The 17,592-nt window shown below is 48.1% G+C and overlaps 1 protein-coding gene across 3 annotated transcripts in view; it reads left to right on the top strand.

Annotated features, from left to right (window-relative positions):
* Rin3 (Ras and Rab interactor 3) overlaps window positions 1–17,592 on the top strand; it is a 104,862-nt gene that overhangs the window by 58,578 nt on the left and 28,692 nt on the right. For all 3 annotated transcript variants that reach the window (XM_076921356.1, XM_076921355.1, XM_076921357.1), the window contains 2 exons: window positions 7,287–7,359; window positions 15,340–15,431. In XM_076921356.1, coding sequence (XP_076777471.1) covers window positions 7,287–7,359; window positions 15,340–15,431 — 165 coding nt within the window. The remainder of the gene's footprint in view (window positions 1–7,286; window positions 7,360–15,339; window positions 15,432–17,592) is intronic.

Raw genomic sequence — 17,592 nt, 5'->3', positions numbered from 1 at the left:
AAGCTTACTAGTGGCCCTGTCATGGCCTGACCACACCCCTGGGCCAGCTACTGAACCTTCCTGGTTTCTAGGCTTTCACAATGACTGAGACATTTGGAAGGGACCTTATTTAGAGCTCTGTCTGGGACTCTCTGTACCTGTCCCATTAGGTTCCAGCTACGGTGCCCCAGGGCAAGCAAGGCTCATTCTGCCCCAACAATGCTCGGCATCCTGCTGGGGTGCTGGTTGGGGGACCATTTGGGGCTGAGGAAGATGATCTAATACAAGCCAAAAAGCTGCAGAGATGGGCTGGGAGATGAGGCGTGGGCTGGTTGGCAGGAGCCCAGTGAAGGATCCAGGATCAGCCAGACTCTAGAGGTAGAAGCATCCCCAGATTATCCTTACCAGCCAGGCAGAAAGGACAGTCTTCTCTGGTACATATTGAAGAGCACCCTTTCCCAGCTGCTGGAGCTCCACTCCGTGTCACCTCTCCACACCCAGGTTATCTGGGTGTTCTTTTTCACTCAGCCTCAGCAGCATGCCACTCAGGCCTTTGCACAGTGACCCACAGGGCCTCACAGTACCTCACCTGTACTCCAAAAGTGAGCCTCAGAAAGGCGTTGTCTCAATCTGTGGCTAGAGGCCCTGACTGGGCTGGTATTGTACAGCCTTGACCTATAGTGGGAACTAGCTTTCCCAGCCTAGGTGCAGACCTTCCCCCAAGGGACACAGGAGCTTCTCTGGGTGGAGCTGGGGATGGATAGTCCCTCCCTTATCTGGCTTCTGTGAGGCTGGCAGCTCTGGTCAGGAAGCACTCCCTTCAGCAGGCTCTGGCCTCTTCCCCAGGCTCTCAGCTGAGATAAAACTGCATCACAGCAGTCTCAGTGGCAAGGGGACTGCAGAGAGAAACAGGTAGTCTTTCCTCTATGGCAGACACACACACACACACACACATACACACACACACACGACAACTGTAGTCCTCAAAATGGGGAAGGAACCCACTCCTTGATGTCCACTGGGGAGCATTGTGGCTGGAATAGCCCCTGAAAGAGGGGGTGCTTCCCTTCACTGTGAGGAGCCCTGCAGACTTTTCTCTCTCCCTAGTCTCCAGCTTCTTGTCACCTTCACTTTCTATCCTCAGGGACTGCCATTTCCTATCAAGGACTAGCCAGGGAAGTAGTGCCCTTTTGGGACAGAACAGTCAAAATCTACCAGGAGTAGATGTTCCAACCCTCTCTGGGTGACAGGGGAATTCAACCCTCTCTGGGTGACAGGGGAATTCAGAGATTAACTCCACGGTGTCACATAAGAATATCGGTAAGGAGATATCCTGGACCCACCCAAAGATCTCTCCAGTCAGGTGTCATGGGGTCTTTTTCTTCTCCAAGCCTAAGAGGTTGGCCGGTGGCCTCTCCTGAGGACATGGCATCCAGATTTCCTGACCCCTTTCCCAACAGTTTCCTCCCGTGTCAGTCAGATCTGATCCTTTGATTGCTCACAGGGTGCACAGAGCGGCCTGGATACATGTGAGTTAAAGCAAATCAATGTAGCTCCACCCAACCCAACTGGATTTTCAATCATCCATAGAGAACAAGCAGACAGCTACTTGGGGGTTTACCTCAGGAATAAGTTCCAGATAGATTCCCCTGGCCTTGAAAAGGAAAGCTTCTGTGAGGTCTCCTGTCAGCTTCCTCACCCACTTTCACTTTGTTTCTACAGGCCAGGTTGGGAAGTGACTCTGACCAAACCCTTTAGTGGGTGTCACAACTAAACACTTTAGTAAGAGCTATTGTTGACAGCATGTTGGGTGTGAGATCTCCAGCCTGGGTTATACAGAGAAACCCTGTCTTGAAAGCCCCTCCACCACCATTCCCCACCCCACCTCAGCCAATAGGGTTAGCAGAGCTGTCCAAAAGTGGAAGGTTGAGTTTGTTTCCTAAGCAGAAGTTCACCACACTCAGTAATCCTTGGCAAGGTGTATCCCCACTTGATGTGTTTGTAAAAAGTCACCAGAGCCTGGGACCAGGTTCCCAGCTGCCCACCCGTCACCACTGAACTCAAGCCAGGCCCTTATCAGAGTTCCATGTTTCCTTAAAGAACATATCATTAAGGACACATTGCCTTTGTTGAGCACACTTGCCCACCACTAGGAATTTGTAGTAATTAAGATTAGGCATGATTGCAACTAAGTTCCCCACCATCTACAAAAGTGGATCAGACGGCAGAGAAGACCGACTTAGTTGAGAACGGGGACCCATTCAAGTCCCACAGCGTATTAACTGCCTCGGTTACTTTTCTCATCGCTACGACCAAGTTCTGACAAAAATGCCACTCGGGGAAGGAATGGTTTATTTTGGCTCATGGTGTAAGTGTGAGCCATGTTGGGAAGGTGTGTCAGGATCAGGAGTTGCCTGGCCCCTCTGCATCTGCACTGTGGAAGCAATGAGAGCCCCATCCACAGCTCGGCTCACTTTTCTCCTTTGTGTTCAGTTTGGGCCCCTAGCCTATGGGATGGTTCCACTCACAACTGGGATGGATCTTCACAGCTCAGATAAACCTCTCTGGAAAGTCTTCCACAAAAATGCCCAGAGGTGTGTCTCTGAATCCTGTCAAGTTGACAGTGAAGGGAACTTCCACATAAACTGTTTTGGGGGCAGAAGAACTGACTGTTAGTGGAAGTTCCTTAGACACACTGGACTGGCATATGCTTATGCAATGCCATTGAGCATCTCTAAGCACATGGACGAACAGCATTCTTCTTCTGTCCATTCTTAAATCTTTGGGAAGGTAAGATAGATTTGGAGCTTATATCTACAAGGCATGGCTCTGACAAAAAGCTTGTATCTAGACTTTACTCACAAAACTCAATGTCAAAAATGAATAATTGGGACTAGAGAGTTGGCTCAGCAGTTAAGAGTACTGCCTGCTCTTCCAAAGGACCCAAGTTCAAATCCGGCATCCTCATAGCAGCTCACAACTCTCTGTAACTATAGTCCCAAGAGATCTGATGCCCTCATCTGGCCTCCACAGATATTACATGCTCAAGATACCTATGCATGTAAGCAGAAAAACCCATACACATAAAAATAAAGGGAAAAATTTTTTTGGATACAGGGTTTCTCTGTGTGTCTCTGGCTATCTTGGAATTCACTCTGTAGACTAGCCTGGCCTCAGACTCAGATCTGCTATCAGGTATTTTAAAAGGACAATTCCACTTTGTCACTCTGTAAATACATGTCCTGCAAAGGCAGAGACTATGTACGCCTATTTTCTTGTCCACAGTACCTCCAGCACCAAGCACAGTGTTTGGCATAGTACCCCAGCCCCTGGCATAAAGAGTTCTACTGTGAACACTTTTGTGTACGGCTTGCATAGACATATTCATGCATTCTTGGTAATTCTGTAGGCTTAAGAAACTATTAAACTATTTTCCACAGTGACATCACTTTGTTCCCCTCAGCCATGTGTGATGGTTCCAATTTCTGCCTGTCCTTGTTAACACTTGCTGTCTGACTTTTTGACGACAGCCATCCCAGAGAGCACAAACTGTATCCTGTAGTTTTGATTTGCATTTCCCTAAAGACCAGTGAGGCCAAGCATTTTTCTATGTGTTTATTGACTATGTGTGCCTGCGTACTTTTTTTTTTTTTTTTTTTTTTTTTTTACAAAAAATGCCTATTCGGATACTTTGCTTATTTTTTAGTTTTAGTTTTAGTTTTTAAGACAGGGTTTCTCTGAATAGCCCTGGCTGTCCTGGAACTCAAGAGATCCACCTGCCTCTGGCTCCTGAGTGCTGGGATTAAAGGCATGTGCCACTACCACCTGGCTCCTCTGCCTATTTTTAAATGGTTTATTCATTTAATTTTTTTTTCCTCTATTTTTAGCTGGGCATGCCTTTCATCCCAGCACTCAGAAGACATAATAACTATTAGGTTGCCATGGAACGGAACCAATAACAACAGTGTTTCATTCTAATGTTGCTATTATAAAAGCCAGACGCTGGCCTGCTGCATCTCTACCCCCACCTCCAAGTCATCCAGCCTTGATGGAGAGTGGTAAGGAAAAGACCTCCTTCTAGGAAGCAGATTCTGACTGCTGTCACCTGTGGCCACCTCAGTACAGACTGGCTCCCACTGGCTGGCTCTAGAGTATCATCCTGTGAGGTGAGACCTCTGGAGCATTCTGTACTAAGGCTCTCACTGAGAGGCTCTGGAGAAGATAGATGTTTGACATCCAGCATGATCAGCTGGTCTAGTGTTTTGGTCAGGAGGGACAGGCTGGCAGGCTCTGTGCCACAGAATATTACCAAGTGCAGAAGTGGGTGCTGGGTGTCCCCAAGGCCATGTAAAGGCAATATGAGGTTAAAGGTGACATGGCCTCTTGGCAGTGCTGGAGTCTGGGCATTTGTCAGCTTTGGCAGCCTCTGAGGATATACCAGAAACTACTTTAGGAGACATCCCTACCAAATCCTGCTTATGGAAGCCATACTTGAGGCTGGAGAGATGGCTCACTGGTTAAGAGTACCAGCTGCTCTTCCAAAGGACCCGGGTTCAATTCTCAGCATGTATATGGCAGCTCAAAACTGTCTATAAATCCAGTTTCAGGGGATCTGATACCCACCCCCCCCCCCCGGTTTCCACGGGCACCAGGCCTGCATGTGGCACACAGACATACTTGCAGGCAAAGCATCCATACATATAAAAATAAAATAAAATATTTTTAACTTAAAAAAAAAAAGTCATTCTTACTCATTATAAAAATCTCAGCAAAAGGATGCAGGAAGCCTGAGTCCACTCTGGTGAACCTTCCTCATCTTTTTTAAGTAACAGCCTTTTTAAACTTTATTCAGACGTGTCTATTCACTGTGTTTGGGTATCGTATGATTGGCCCATTTAAAGCATATAATTCAGTGGTGTTAGTGTATTCAGAGTTGGGCAACTGCCACCACCATTTAAGAATGTTTCACCACATCTGAGGAAACCTCATGTTGCCTAACAGCGCAAACACGCAGAGCGCAGCTGAACTCTGCTAAATATGCCGTTTATGGTTTAGCACAGAACCCCTCATTCCAACCTCCCCGACTCTGCCACCTCACCCCCATCCTGGCTCACACACACCATCCTAAGCAACCACCCATCCTCTCTCAGTCAGGGCATGCTCACCGTTGCCACACCAGAAGGCCCATTCTACCCTGTTCTTTGTGGACCCTATCTATGTGCCTGGCCCAGTTGTGTGCCGGACACATAGGCAGGAAAGCAAGATGCCCCTGATCTCTGCTGGTCCCCAGCCTCTGGTAGGGGCCAAGCCTCCCATAGCTCTGTGTGTGGCCCTGCAGAGGGAGGGATAAGAATGAGGAAACAAAGCTAGGAATATAGGGTAGATTGAGGGCTGAGAGCCCTGCAGGCTCGAAGGGCAGAGACAGGAGGTGGGAATGAGGCGTGCATGACAGAACTGAGGGAGAAGGGTCCCCCCTCAGCATATGGTTTCCGTGCAGAAGCTGCACATGCAACCATATGTAGCCATGGTATCCTTTGGCCTCTCTGGTTGTCTTACCTGTTTAAAATGTCATTCGAAGCCATTACCATTATTTTAAAGTGCCCTGTGCTATCAGAAATGGCTCCCAAGAATTTTTTCATTGCATGCTTAAAAGGTGCTGTGTTCTTTCCTTCCTGCTGCAACAAAGGATACAAATTGGATGACTTTCAGTAACAGAAACTTAACCCTCTTATGATTCTAGGGGTCAGACACCTTAAAGAAAGGTGTGGGTAGGGTTGGTTATTCTGAGGCCTGAGACCCAAGTGTGTTCCTGGTCTCCCAGCTCTAGGCTCTGCCTCTGTCTTCATGTAGTCCTTCCTTCTCTGTGCCTTGGTGTTCTGTCTACTCACAAAGCCTTCTTACAAAAGGACACCAAGCATGGCAAAGATTTCCAAATAAATTCACATGCCATGTCCTAAGAATCAGGACTTTAATACATCTTTGTGGGGGGTGGGGAGGTCACAGTTGAGTCCTGAAAATTGGGTACACTTGTAACCCTGGTTCACAGCTATAGAAACTGGGGCACAGACAGGCTATGTGCAACCAGCTCATAGAGACACTTTCCTGCCACAGTGATTTAATGCCTAGACACACACACAAGCCCCCAGGCAGGTGCAGTACCAGATACAGACCCTGGAACAAATAAATGCCTTCTCTCATACTGACTTCCATGTTCTACAACTCCAGAAGGCTGTGGTTCAGGGTGCTCCAGACAGCTTCCCTTGGGTTCAGGGTACCCCAGACAGGCTCCCTTAGGTTCAGGGCACCCCTTTTGATATCACCTTTTGAGAAGGCCTATGAGCATATTTTAGAAATAATAAGTCCATAGACAAAAAAGCCTCAAGATTACCAGATGGAGCCTCAGGGACATTCCCAGAGGGTGGAAATATCAGAAGCAGGATTTTTTGAAAATCTCTTTATAAATATTTATATCTAACCAAATGGGAAGCCAGGACCTATTTGTCATAAATAAATATTATTTTTTTAAGATGGCCTGAGCTGTTGAGAACAGTGCTTAGGTTACAAAGTGAGGGAAAAGCAGTTGGTATATGTACGTTGATTCATGTCGCTCACTCTCTGGTCTTCTCCAACCTCCAGACCGGTGCAAAAGTGGCCTAGGCTCCACAAACTAGGTATCAAGCTGGTATCACCTAGACGTCTCTATCTCTAGGTTGAAAGGGCTGTTCCCTGGGAGGGTGGGAGAAACTGAGGCACTGAGTGGGGAAGGGGTGCGTACAGAGCCAGGTTATCAGTTCCGGGGTCAAAGCTAGGTTTGGAAGCCCAGCTGGACTATCTCTTGTTCCTGCTTCACATGGAAAAGATACAAGAACAACTCAGTTCACACATTCTTCAGCACACTGAAGCCCAGGGAAGCCCAGTGTAGACTCCCGAGTTCAGGGAGCAAAAAATGGTGGACATGTGGTCATGGACCTGATTTAGACATCATGGAAGCCAGTGTCTACTGCGACTGGCTCTGCATCAGCCGTTCTCCTTTTAAATCCTCTTCATCAAAAATGATGAATGTGTGAACGTATATCAGTTGGTTATCAGCCACAGCAATTGTAACCCCTAGACTCTCAGCACATCGACACTGTGAGCTCTGTTTCTTACTGCAATTGGCAGGTGATACATACTGGGGCTCTATGGGAGGTGCTGGGACCTATGGAGAACATGGTCGGCATGTATCACCTTCCATATCTAGGAGAGCAGCCAGCCCTTCCCCTTTGTCATTAGAGATACTTACTAGGGCCTTTCTTGTCTCTCCCCAGTATTGTACCTGGAAGGCTCAGTTCTTGTGTTTGAGGACATCTTCAGACTGATTGCATTCTACTGTGTCAGTAGGTGAGTAGCCTGGTCCTGGAGGAGGTCGTGGGGGAGGATACCCTTCTTGTCTTAATAGAAGCCCATTTGCTGCAATGCACCCATCTGGTTGCAACAGACATCTATGCAACTTTGGGTGTGTTTGTAGCATGGGAGAGGACAGAGTAAAGAGAGGGGGATGCAGCAAGGGGGGACAGTCCCTTGTCTTTGCTCTGGTAACCACAAGAAAAGAGATCAGCTCTGACGTTTCCTCTTCTCTTCTGGTAAGGACTTCTCTGCCAGGCATCTGTCCCTCGGGCTCCCTGTCAGTCTTTCCATTACCAGCACCAGGGACAGCTTGGGATCCTACAGACCAGCTTGTGCTGGGGACTTCAGAAGTAGCTTCCTATAGGGACAGCAAGAAGGCCCAATGCCCCTCAGCGGGTGGCAGCCTGGGAGTCCACTGGGAAGACCACTATAAGTTCTGCTCCATTCACTTGGAACTGGTTTCCGATCAACAAGAATTTTAAAAATACACTTGGTGCCATAAACCAACAGCTGAAACTTCAGGGCCTGAACAAGGGCTGACTGGATGTTTGGTAAGATGTGTTGTGGTCCTTGACCCCAGGCTACCTCTGCTGAAACACATGATCCACTCATAATATCCCTCCCCACCCTCCAGACCAGCAAAGCAACACTAATAGTTACAGCTGATACTATAATCTGCCATTGCCTGGGGAAGGCTTTCTCCAGCATTCAGTGAGACTCTAAGGATTTTATACCCACTACATTTTTGTTCATTTGTTTGAGACAGGGTTTCTCTGTGTAGCCCTGGCTGTCATGGAACTTACTCTGTAGACCAGGCTGACCTTGAACTCACAGAAACCTCTGTGTACTAAGTGCTGGGATTAAAGGCATGCACCACCACTGCCCAGCCCTACCTTTTAAAGATTTTTTGTGTGTGTGTGTTTCTTAATGTTTGCCTGCATGTATGCATGTATGTGTTCCTTGTACATACAGTGTCCAAAAAGGCCAGAAAACAACATCAGATCCCCTGCAACTGGAGTCAGAGACAGTTGTGAGCCACCATGTAAATGTTGGCAACCAAACGCTGTAAGTCCTGTATAAGGGCAGCAAGTGCTTATACCATTGAGCCATCTCTCTGTTCCCTCCAAATTGTCTTTTAAAACCTTGCCAGCATTCCCACAAGGATTATTCTTGTTATCCTCATTACACAGATGAGGAAGTGGGGACTGGTAGTCGGCAGAGTGAAGTTCAATCTAGAAAAAGCTGCACCACCAGTGCACCCTGCAGTAATTCTGTGCATTGGCTTGGCCAGCTAGATTCATAGGAAAAATTGCAGAGGCCCCAGAGACCTTTGTGCTTTACAACACACCAGACTGTAAGGAGATTGGCCCTTTCATGTTTATCTTAGTTGGAGGAGCTCTGTCTGGTATTTGGAAAATGTGGGCTATAATGAATGAATCAAGAAAAGGATGGATGCATGCATGATGGATGGATGGATGGATCGATGGATGCATGCATGCATACATCGATTGATGGGTGGGTGGGTGGATGGGTAGGTGGATGGATGGATGGATGAATAGAAGAATGGATGGATGGATGAATAGAAGAATGGGAGTCTAGATATTAAACTAAATATTTAACACCTCAGAGCCTCAACCTCCTCTTTTATAAAAGGGAGTCTTTATATCAAATGCTTTGATGCTGGAGAAAGGGTGAGTTAATGCCCAGAAAGGAAGAGAGTACACTGCCTGGGACCCTATGGGCTCTCTCAGTCCATCTCTGCCACTTGAACTGTAGGAGAGTTTTCTTGGTATCAACTTGGTGTCCAGAGAGATAAGGAACCACAGTCACTAAGCTTACCCCCATCAATTCCTAGCCTTTCCTCCCCTGCCTGCTGTTTCTCCTCACCCTAGCAAAGCTGGTGCTGTTTTCCTGTCTTCGAACTCCAGGGCTCTCTGAAGGAGATTATGAGACAGATAGGCCTGACCACGTTCTGGGGAAGGTGTTATCAGGCAACAATGCCTGAATGCTGAGGAACCAGAGCCCCAGGCCTAGAGTTAGCAGCCTATCGCCTTGCAGCTATGTGACTCCCAGACAATCACCTGACCTCTTTTGGCACCCTCTCCTCTCTGTCAGGAACATTAACCAAGGTATGGAGTCCGCAGCATTTAAATTCTAAGATGCTCCAGGAAATATGCTGATGAGTGTTTGTCCATCCTAGACTTTTGTTAGAGCTATGTGCCTATCACCACACTAAACTCATGCCCACTGGCCTTCCCCACCACAAAGAATGTTTTCCATTGGACAAGGGCCCTGTGAGCTGGTGGCTGCTCATGGAGACATTCTCAGAATTCAGACCTCACCAGAGCAGCATCTCAAGCTTCTCACCACTAATGCCTGATAAATCTAGAGGTCCCTGTCAGATATTTTGTAGGGGTCCAGTACGCGGAGATCACAGGTGCTAGCATTCAGAAACAGCCACCTCTTTGGAGGCCCCAGTTCTTGTAAAAGCTCTCCAGTTTTGACAGTGTCCAGAGGTCCAGAAACAAATGTGCAGAGCTGGGAAAGTGGGTGCTGCCCCCTCACTTCTTTCTAACCCCTATCATGGCCACACATCACAAAGCTGGTAGTGCCTGTACCTGGGCTGTCCTGAAGATTTCTGATTGGGCCTTAGCAGAGTAGCCAGTACAGAGTAGTCCTCATAACCATTATATGTGTTCTTAGTGATGTTAGCGATGAGAAAACTGAAGCCGGGGTGTGACTGACCTCAAGTGGCACAGCCAAGTTCTGAAGCCGGATTTGAACCCTGGCATTGTATCAGGCCTGTAGTGGAAGTGAGCCATGTTGCTTCATTTCAGTCTGTTTCCCCTCTGCATATGGAGTTTGGAAGCCTTCCTTATGAAGATGTGGGAGGCCTGCCAAGGAGGATAGAGAGAAAGTTCTAGGCCAAGGAAGAAGGATAGGCAAAGGCCCAGCCATTAGAAAGCCCCAGGTAACTTCAGGAGTGGCTCAGTGAAGAAGACAAAGCAAAGCTATGCCTGGAGATGCAGGGACTTCTTTCACAGCTGCTATGAGCCATGCTGTTTCCCATAGTTAGACAGACCCAGCCAGAGTAATATGGCGGCAGCAGGAAGTGGGCTTGAAGGAAGAGAAGAGCAAAGAGCAGCCAAGGCTGCTGAAGTTATCTAGAGTCATGAAGAGATGTCACCCAAAAGGGAGGGGCAGCCACTGAAGGAAGGAGGTATGGCTGCAGAGATGGGAGACTCTAGGGCTGCCCTCCTGGGTAGAAGGATACATAGTCCCATTGTTTCTTGAACATATCCATGATGCCAGGCTCCACTAAGACCCCTACCAGCATCATGGGGTCTGATCCTCAACACAACCCTGATGTGGAGTCAGTGACCTCAACTAAATGCGGTTACGGGAATGAGGAAGGAAGAAGCTATGTGGGCCGGTCCTCCCTCAGATATGCCCCACACCGTGGCTAAGCTACCCCCCTCCTCAGGGAGTGGCTCGCTTGTCACTCCCACCTCTGAAGATAGTTATCACCACATTGCTTGTGAAGCTCTGCTCCACACCATTGGCTCCAAGTGCTGCTGGCCCAGCTCTTGTGACTAGCGTTGGAAGTAGGGGATCCCCTGGGAGTCACTGAGCCCCGAGGTCTACAGAATGTGACTTCCAGTTCCAGGTAACTAGCATTGCAACCAAACTGAACAATTAGATGCTTGGTGTCCAGAGAGTTAGGGAACCGGGAACCAGGTGGTGGCATTAGAAAACCCCTCATCGGGGAGTGTAGAAAATCAATTAGTGACTTTGTATGTAAGGAAATAAGCTGTACAAATCCTTCCAGGATATGTCCCATGCAGGTGGAGTAAGTCTTCTGTTGCTGAGCTTGTGTGTGTGTGTGTGTGTGTGTGTGTGTGTGTGTGTGTGTGTGTGTTGCTTTGTGTTTCTTAAATAGCCCTGGACAAAAGTAAAAAGCTCTAACTGGAACAGGAGCCTCCAGAGAGCTGTACAGGTACCCAGAGGTATGTGAGCTGGCTCTTCAAAGTGAGGACTAGTTGTTAAAACATCCACTCTGAAGATCCTATCTTCAAAATCTGTCTGGGATTTACAGTTCATAAGGAAATAGTTATGCATGTATATATACAGAGTGTCTATAGGTTTAATTAATTCACTCTTTGATAGCCTTTGTTTTTTTAGGGGGAGCTATGAATCCCACCCACATGATCCCCCCTCCAAGCCTGTGTTCATTAAGATCTACTTGAGAGCTGTTTAAAAATCCATATTCTGTAGCTGTGGAGGGTGTTGTTCATTAGTAGGGTGCTTGTCTAATTTCTTAAGGCTGTGAGTGAATTCCTTAACCAACACAGGCTTACACACATGCACACGCGCTAATATGGGTTCTCCTAGGCCCAGTGCTGTTAACTCTTGGGCTTGGATCCTACCTTTTTAGCCTCTTCCCAGAAGTTCTGATCAAGGAAGCTCACAGAATACCAACACTGGAAACATGGTAAAGTCCCTCAAAAGTGTCCAGTGCCTTTTTGGGTTTTGGTCGTTGGAGATGCACAGACAGATGCCCACTTCCCTAGCTCTCCATCCCAGGGCTTTCCTGGTGTTACTCCAAGGCCCAGGGTCTTCACACGTGGGTGTGACTAAGCCTGTTTTTGACTGCCTGCCTTCCCCACCTTCACAGTGTGCTAAGACTTCTTTAGTTACTAAACTACAAACTGGACAATTTGCATGTCATTGTCACTGACAGAGGCCACCACTAAGTTCACCAGAGTGGGCCGCTCAGCTGTTGTACTAAGATTGGAAGGACAAAAAGTGTCATAAGCTGGGGCCCATCTCTGTTGGTGTGTGAATGGGTATAAATAAGCATGGGGCAAGGGGACAGTGTATTCTATCCTGTGGTCTGGCATGCTCACTAGGAATCTACCCAAAAGAAAAACTATCCAAGGGCAGACTCACCAGGAACTAAAAGTCTCTACTGTGTTGTTGGAGCCAATGGCAGTACGCAAATAGTTTTTGTCTTTGTTTTTTTACTAAAAGAATCTGACCTTAGGCCCAATCTGCATTTAGGTTTATACGCTGGCCTTTACAAGTTGGTCTCTCAGCCTCAGGTTGCTTAATTCTGAAATAGATCTAAGAAAAGGACCTACCTTCTTGAGAGCATTTGAGGAGAGCCTGTGGAAAGTGCTAGGCCAGAACCCAGGGAAGCATAAGCTATGTGCCCGAATGGAAGAAAGAAGCAACCAGGGTAGATGTCCATCCAGAGAAGAGAACCTACGAGTCTCCCCAGGCAGCTCTCAGAGGCACAGAAAAGGGAAGAAGTCGTTGTTCTTGCAGTGGAAGGACAGGCACATTTTGCTTTAAAACCTTGAGCAATGTTTAACTCTGTTGCAGCAAATATGTTTTTGTTTCTTTTTTTCCATTAATTAACTGATTGATTGATTGATTGATTGATTGATTCACTTTACATCCCAATCCCAGCCACCACCACCCCCAAAACAAAGGGAGGAATGTTAGAAGCCAAGTGCCCCACCCCCCAGCTTACCCTCATCCACTCAGCATCAGCAGCAAGTCACCAACTGCGCATACCCTTTAAAGGTCCCCACCATTATAGGCTCCCTCACTCTCTCCCATCCTCACTCCGAGGCAGCCTTTTGCCACATTAAAAACAACATTAAAACAACAACAGACCCCAGGGATGAAATGTAGCTCAATGGTAAATCATGTGCCTCAGTCTCCACCCCTTACCTCAACGGCTGACATCTTTATTACGTTTATTTGTCTGTCTGTTTATCTGGGTACACAGACCATGGTGCAAGTATGGAGGTCAAAGGATAGTTTGTGGGATTCAACTCTCTCCTTCCACCAGGTGGGTCCCACGGATCTAATTCATCACTCTTGGCTGCAAGCACCTTATCTGCTGAGCTATCTTGCCAGCCAACCAAAGTCTAACATTTTTTAAAAACTAAAGACAACTGTCCTTATCTCAGGCGAGTTATGAGGACCAGGTAGGAAAGCAGAGGCAAGTTAAATAGCAAGGGATGTGTAATCCTGGGTAAAGGTATTTTCTTAGCTGAGTGGTCTTGAGTAGTTCTCTCTACCTCTCTGAACCCACCTGTTCCTGGCTATAAAGCTGGAATGCTTGCCTACCTCTGTGGTAGTTGCTGTGCTATAAAAACAATGTTATATGACATTGCTCAGCCAGCTCCCCAGTCCTGTGTGCCGTCCTGGATGGAAAGAGTGTCTGCCCTCCCTCAACCCGGGAGGGAGGGGGCGGGGAACTGGATGATAAAATAAATGACAAGTGGGTCCTGGAGGGAAGGGAGGTCAATGGTGTGGCTTTGAAGGGAATGTGTAATCTTAGCAGGTACAAGCAGAGGGGACAGATGTCTAGGACCAGGGAGCATTCTGTACAGAGCAGTGAGTATATTGAGGCAGGGGCTTGAAACACTTGCTAGAGAGGTGGAGCAGGCCCAGGCTACCTCCCGTGTGTTGGGGTTTGTGGCTAGGTCCACCTCAGCATCATAAGGAAGTCAGTGAAGTGACAGCGTTAGGTTACTGGCAGGGTGAGAGAGCTGATCGGCCTCAGCTGATCTCTGTGATAGGCACTTTTCTGGGAACAGGTACCATCCAAAACCACACCATCTAGAGTCACCCAGGTAAACTGAGGTAATGGAAGATGAATGTTGCCAACCTTTGAAACTGGAGATTTGGATAAAGGTAGTGAGATGGAAGGTCCTCAGATGGGAGAATGATCCGGAGGAGCTATCCTGAATGGGGCAGAGCCAGACTTGTGTGGAGGGATGATGGGCAGGTGACATCAGAAGGCCCCAGGTTCATAGGACAGTCATGTGATAATGACTGAAGACAATGCAGTGCCACCCTATCTAACAGAGAAAGCCAAAGGCCGCCCCTAGACCTTACTGAAGACCCCTAAATATGCCACAGTCACCCATCAATAGTGCTTTCTTCCCCCATGAAAGATATTCTGGAACGGGAGGGGGGAGTAGGCATTAATAGATCACCATGGTATTTACTGCACACCACAGGATTTCCAAGACTTGAGACATTACCCCTCCTGGAATCCAGACACCCTCAACCTAGAGTTACAGGGAAAGGAGAGACAGAAAGGGAGGCTGTGATGGCCCTGGGTGGAGGGAAATAGCTCTCCAGGCCAACAGAGGAGGCTTCTTGAGGATAACAGGTGGATGGATGAGATTTCTTTGCTTATGATTGGCTAAGGAAGAGAGTGGGCGGGGCTTTGGGGAGCCACTAATGGAGCAGGTTGTTAATCTTGGTAACCTCCTGTTCCGGAGCTTTGCTGTCTGTTCTGTGCCCTCTTGGTCCTCTGGTCAATTTCTGACTTCACGGAGGGGAGACAAGTTTACAGGAAAGAGACTAGGAAAGGGGAGGGAGGGATGCCAGCATAAAACATAAAATCTCACCAGCTCTCCTGGCTGGAGAGGCAGCCCTTGGGCCAGAGTCTGGAGGACCAGGACCCAGCACCATCTACCCGTAGCCCACCACAGTGCCTGAGAAAAACTCTTTCCTCTTCTTGGTCTGTTTTCCTCTGTCTGGAGATCTCTGGAATGTGCCCTCAATAGTTTCTCTGCAGCTAGCAGATAGTGATAGCTAGCTAAATGCTCACCAGAGCACCCCACCATGCTTGCTGCCTCCATGTGGAGGGCAAGGGTCAGAGGTCACTAAATATGCTTAAAGGAAGTATGGGCTTAACAAGGGAGGAGAAGCAAGAGGGTCTTCTCTGTGCCCTGGGCTCATTCCGGGTCCCTGAAGATGGCATGAGATCTGGATCTGGCAGCTCCCTCAACTGCAGACCTATCCTTTGGCCTCAGAGAAATGTCCAGGTTACATGGAAATCCTAGCAGTCACAGAATATGAGCCACAGGTCTGGATATCTGGATGCTTGGGAAGGGGGACTCTGGCCCCCTCTATACCTGACCTGTGACCTTCCTGTCTTCACAGAGACTTGCTGCCCTTCACTCTGAAGCTGCCCCAGGCCATCCTCGAAGCTAGCAGCTTCCTCGAACTTGAGACCATCTCCAACCTGGGCCTGGGTAAGTCCTCCCTGTAGAACCAGAAAGTAGGTGGGTATTGAGGCAAAGGGGTACTGGGATTTCTCTCACTACATTAATCAGTGTTCTCTAGAAGAACAGAACCATCTTAGTGTCCTAATGCTCTGAAGAGACATCATGACAGTGGCAACTCTTATAGAGGAGAGCATTTAACATATAATTGGGTCTGACTCATAGTTTCAGAGGTTATTTTCCCCATGGAGGGAAGCATGGCATCATGCCGGCAAGATATGGCGCTGGAGCAGAGCTGAGAGTTCTACATCCAGATCCACAGGCGGCAGGTAGAGAGAGACACTAGGCCTGGCTTGAGCTTCTGAAACCTCAAAGCCTACCCCAGTGACACACGTCTCCTCCAACAAGGCCACGCCTCCTAATCCCTGTCAAGCAGCGTCACTCCCTCATGATCAAGCAGTCAAATATATGAGCAGATGAGGGCCATTCCTGTTCAAACCACCACAGGAACCAATAGAATAAATATTCCATTGCTTACACTGAAATAGTAACAATAGTCTCACACATGAGAGGCTAAGAACCTGAGTGCTGCTTGGTTTTGGAGGCCCAGTGCCTTGGCAGTCTGTGTGGTCCTACAGCGGCTGTCTTACACTGGAGAGGCTAAGAGTCCAATAGTTCTTCAACCCACATGACTGGCTGTGTCATCAATCCCAGTCTGGCACCAAAGACCTCCAGGGGTCCTGTAGAGAGTCACTGGTCCTCTCAACAATGGAATCCTGGAAACCCTGGTTATCATAGCTGCACAGGAATCTGTAACCATGACAGAGCCCAAGGGAAGGCCAGACAAGCAGAAGCTGAGACATCTTCCTCCCACCATGCCATTTCATCTGGGCTACTAGCAGAAGGCAGCACCCACATTTGGGGGTGGATCTTTCCACACCAATTAAGACAATCAGGACATTCCTCAGGTGAGGCTCCCTACTCAGGTGATTCTAACCTGTGGCAAGTTGATATTAAAACCAACCATCATACCAATAGTCTTTGCAAAGACATCTTTAGGTGACACCAAGCTGGATCCTGAACCTTAGTTTGGGAGTCTACACCCCCTGGCCCAGACATGCTGAGCCACTGAGTAGAAAGATCCTCAGGGTTCTAGACAGAGGGGCCCATGTGTAGCCAGCAACCATAACCAGGCTGATCACATTAGAGGCAGCCCGGGGAAAAATAAGGCCAACACCAAGGCAGTTCTGAGGGCTGGCCAATGTCATCTCTGCTCCTTTTGTCTCAGCCCTGGCCCTGTCACAGCCCTCATCAAAAAGAAAAATATCATGGATGCTGTCCAAATCAGGGTTACTATTGCTGTGATGAAACACCAACGACCAAAGGCAACTTGGGAGGAATGGGTTTATGTAGCTTACCTGTCATCGTCACTACATCAAAGGAAGTCAGGACAGGAACTCAAACACGGCAGGAACCTGGAGACACGAGTTGTTGCAGAGGCCGTGGAGGTGTGTTGCTTACTGGCTTGCTCTATGTAGCTTGCCCAGCCTGCTTTCTTATAGAACCCAGACAACCAGCCAAAAGGTGGGCTCCACCCACAATGAGCTGGACCCAACCACATGGATCACTAATTAAGAAAATGCCCTACAGGCTTGCCTACAGCTCAATTTTATGGAGGCATTTTCTCAGTTGAGGCTCCCTCCTCACTGATAACTCTAGCTTGTTTCATTTTGACATAAAACTATCCAGGACAGATGCGATAGGAAACTGGAGTGTGCCCTCATGCCCTTGGCTATCTCCCTGCCCAACCAACCAACTCTAAGGTAGGGCTGGGAGCATTCCCCAACTTCCATTCCTTTACATAACTGTATTAGAAACCCAACTCCCTGGGCTCTTCCTAGGTGTCTAGTCACACTGAGGTCTCTGTAGGCATAGGCTTGGCCAGTGCTGACTTAGGACTGGCCCTCACCAATGCTGGCTCTGAGGAAGGCAAAATCTCAAGGCTGCTGAGACTCTAAGCCAACGTGTGTTGGGGACAGGAATTCTCCTACTTCTCTATGACATACAGAGTTGTTTATGGCAGAAACAACTTCAACAGCCTCTGTGACCAGTGGTAGGCAAGAGGCCCAGGACTTCAGCACCCAGGGCCAGGACATGTCTGTAGACAAAGCATCTTCATTAAGGTACAGCA

The sequence above is a fragment of the Arvicanthis niloticus genome, chromosome 23, assembly GCF_011762505.2.
Source record: "Arvicanthis niloticus isolate mArvNil1 chromosome 23, mArvNil1.pat.X, whole genome shotgun sequence".
In the NCBI taxonomy this organism is placed as follows: Eukaryota; Metazoa; Chordata; class Mammalia; order Rodentia; family Muridae; genus Arvicanthis; species Arvicanthis niloticus.
This window is presented reverse-complemented; position numbering and strand designations above follow the sequence as displayed.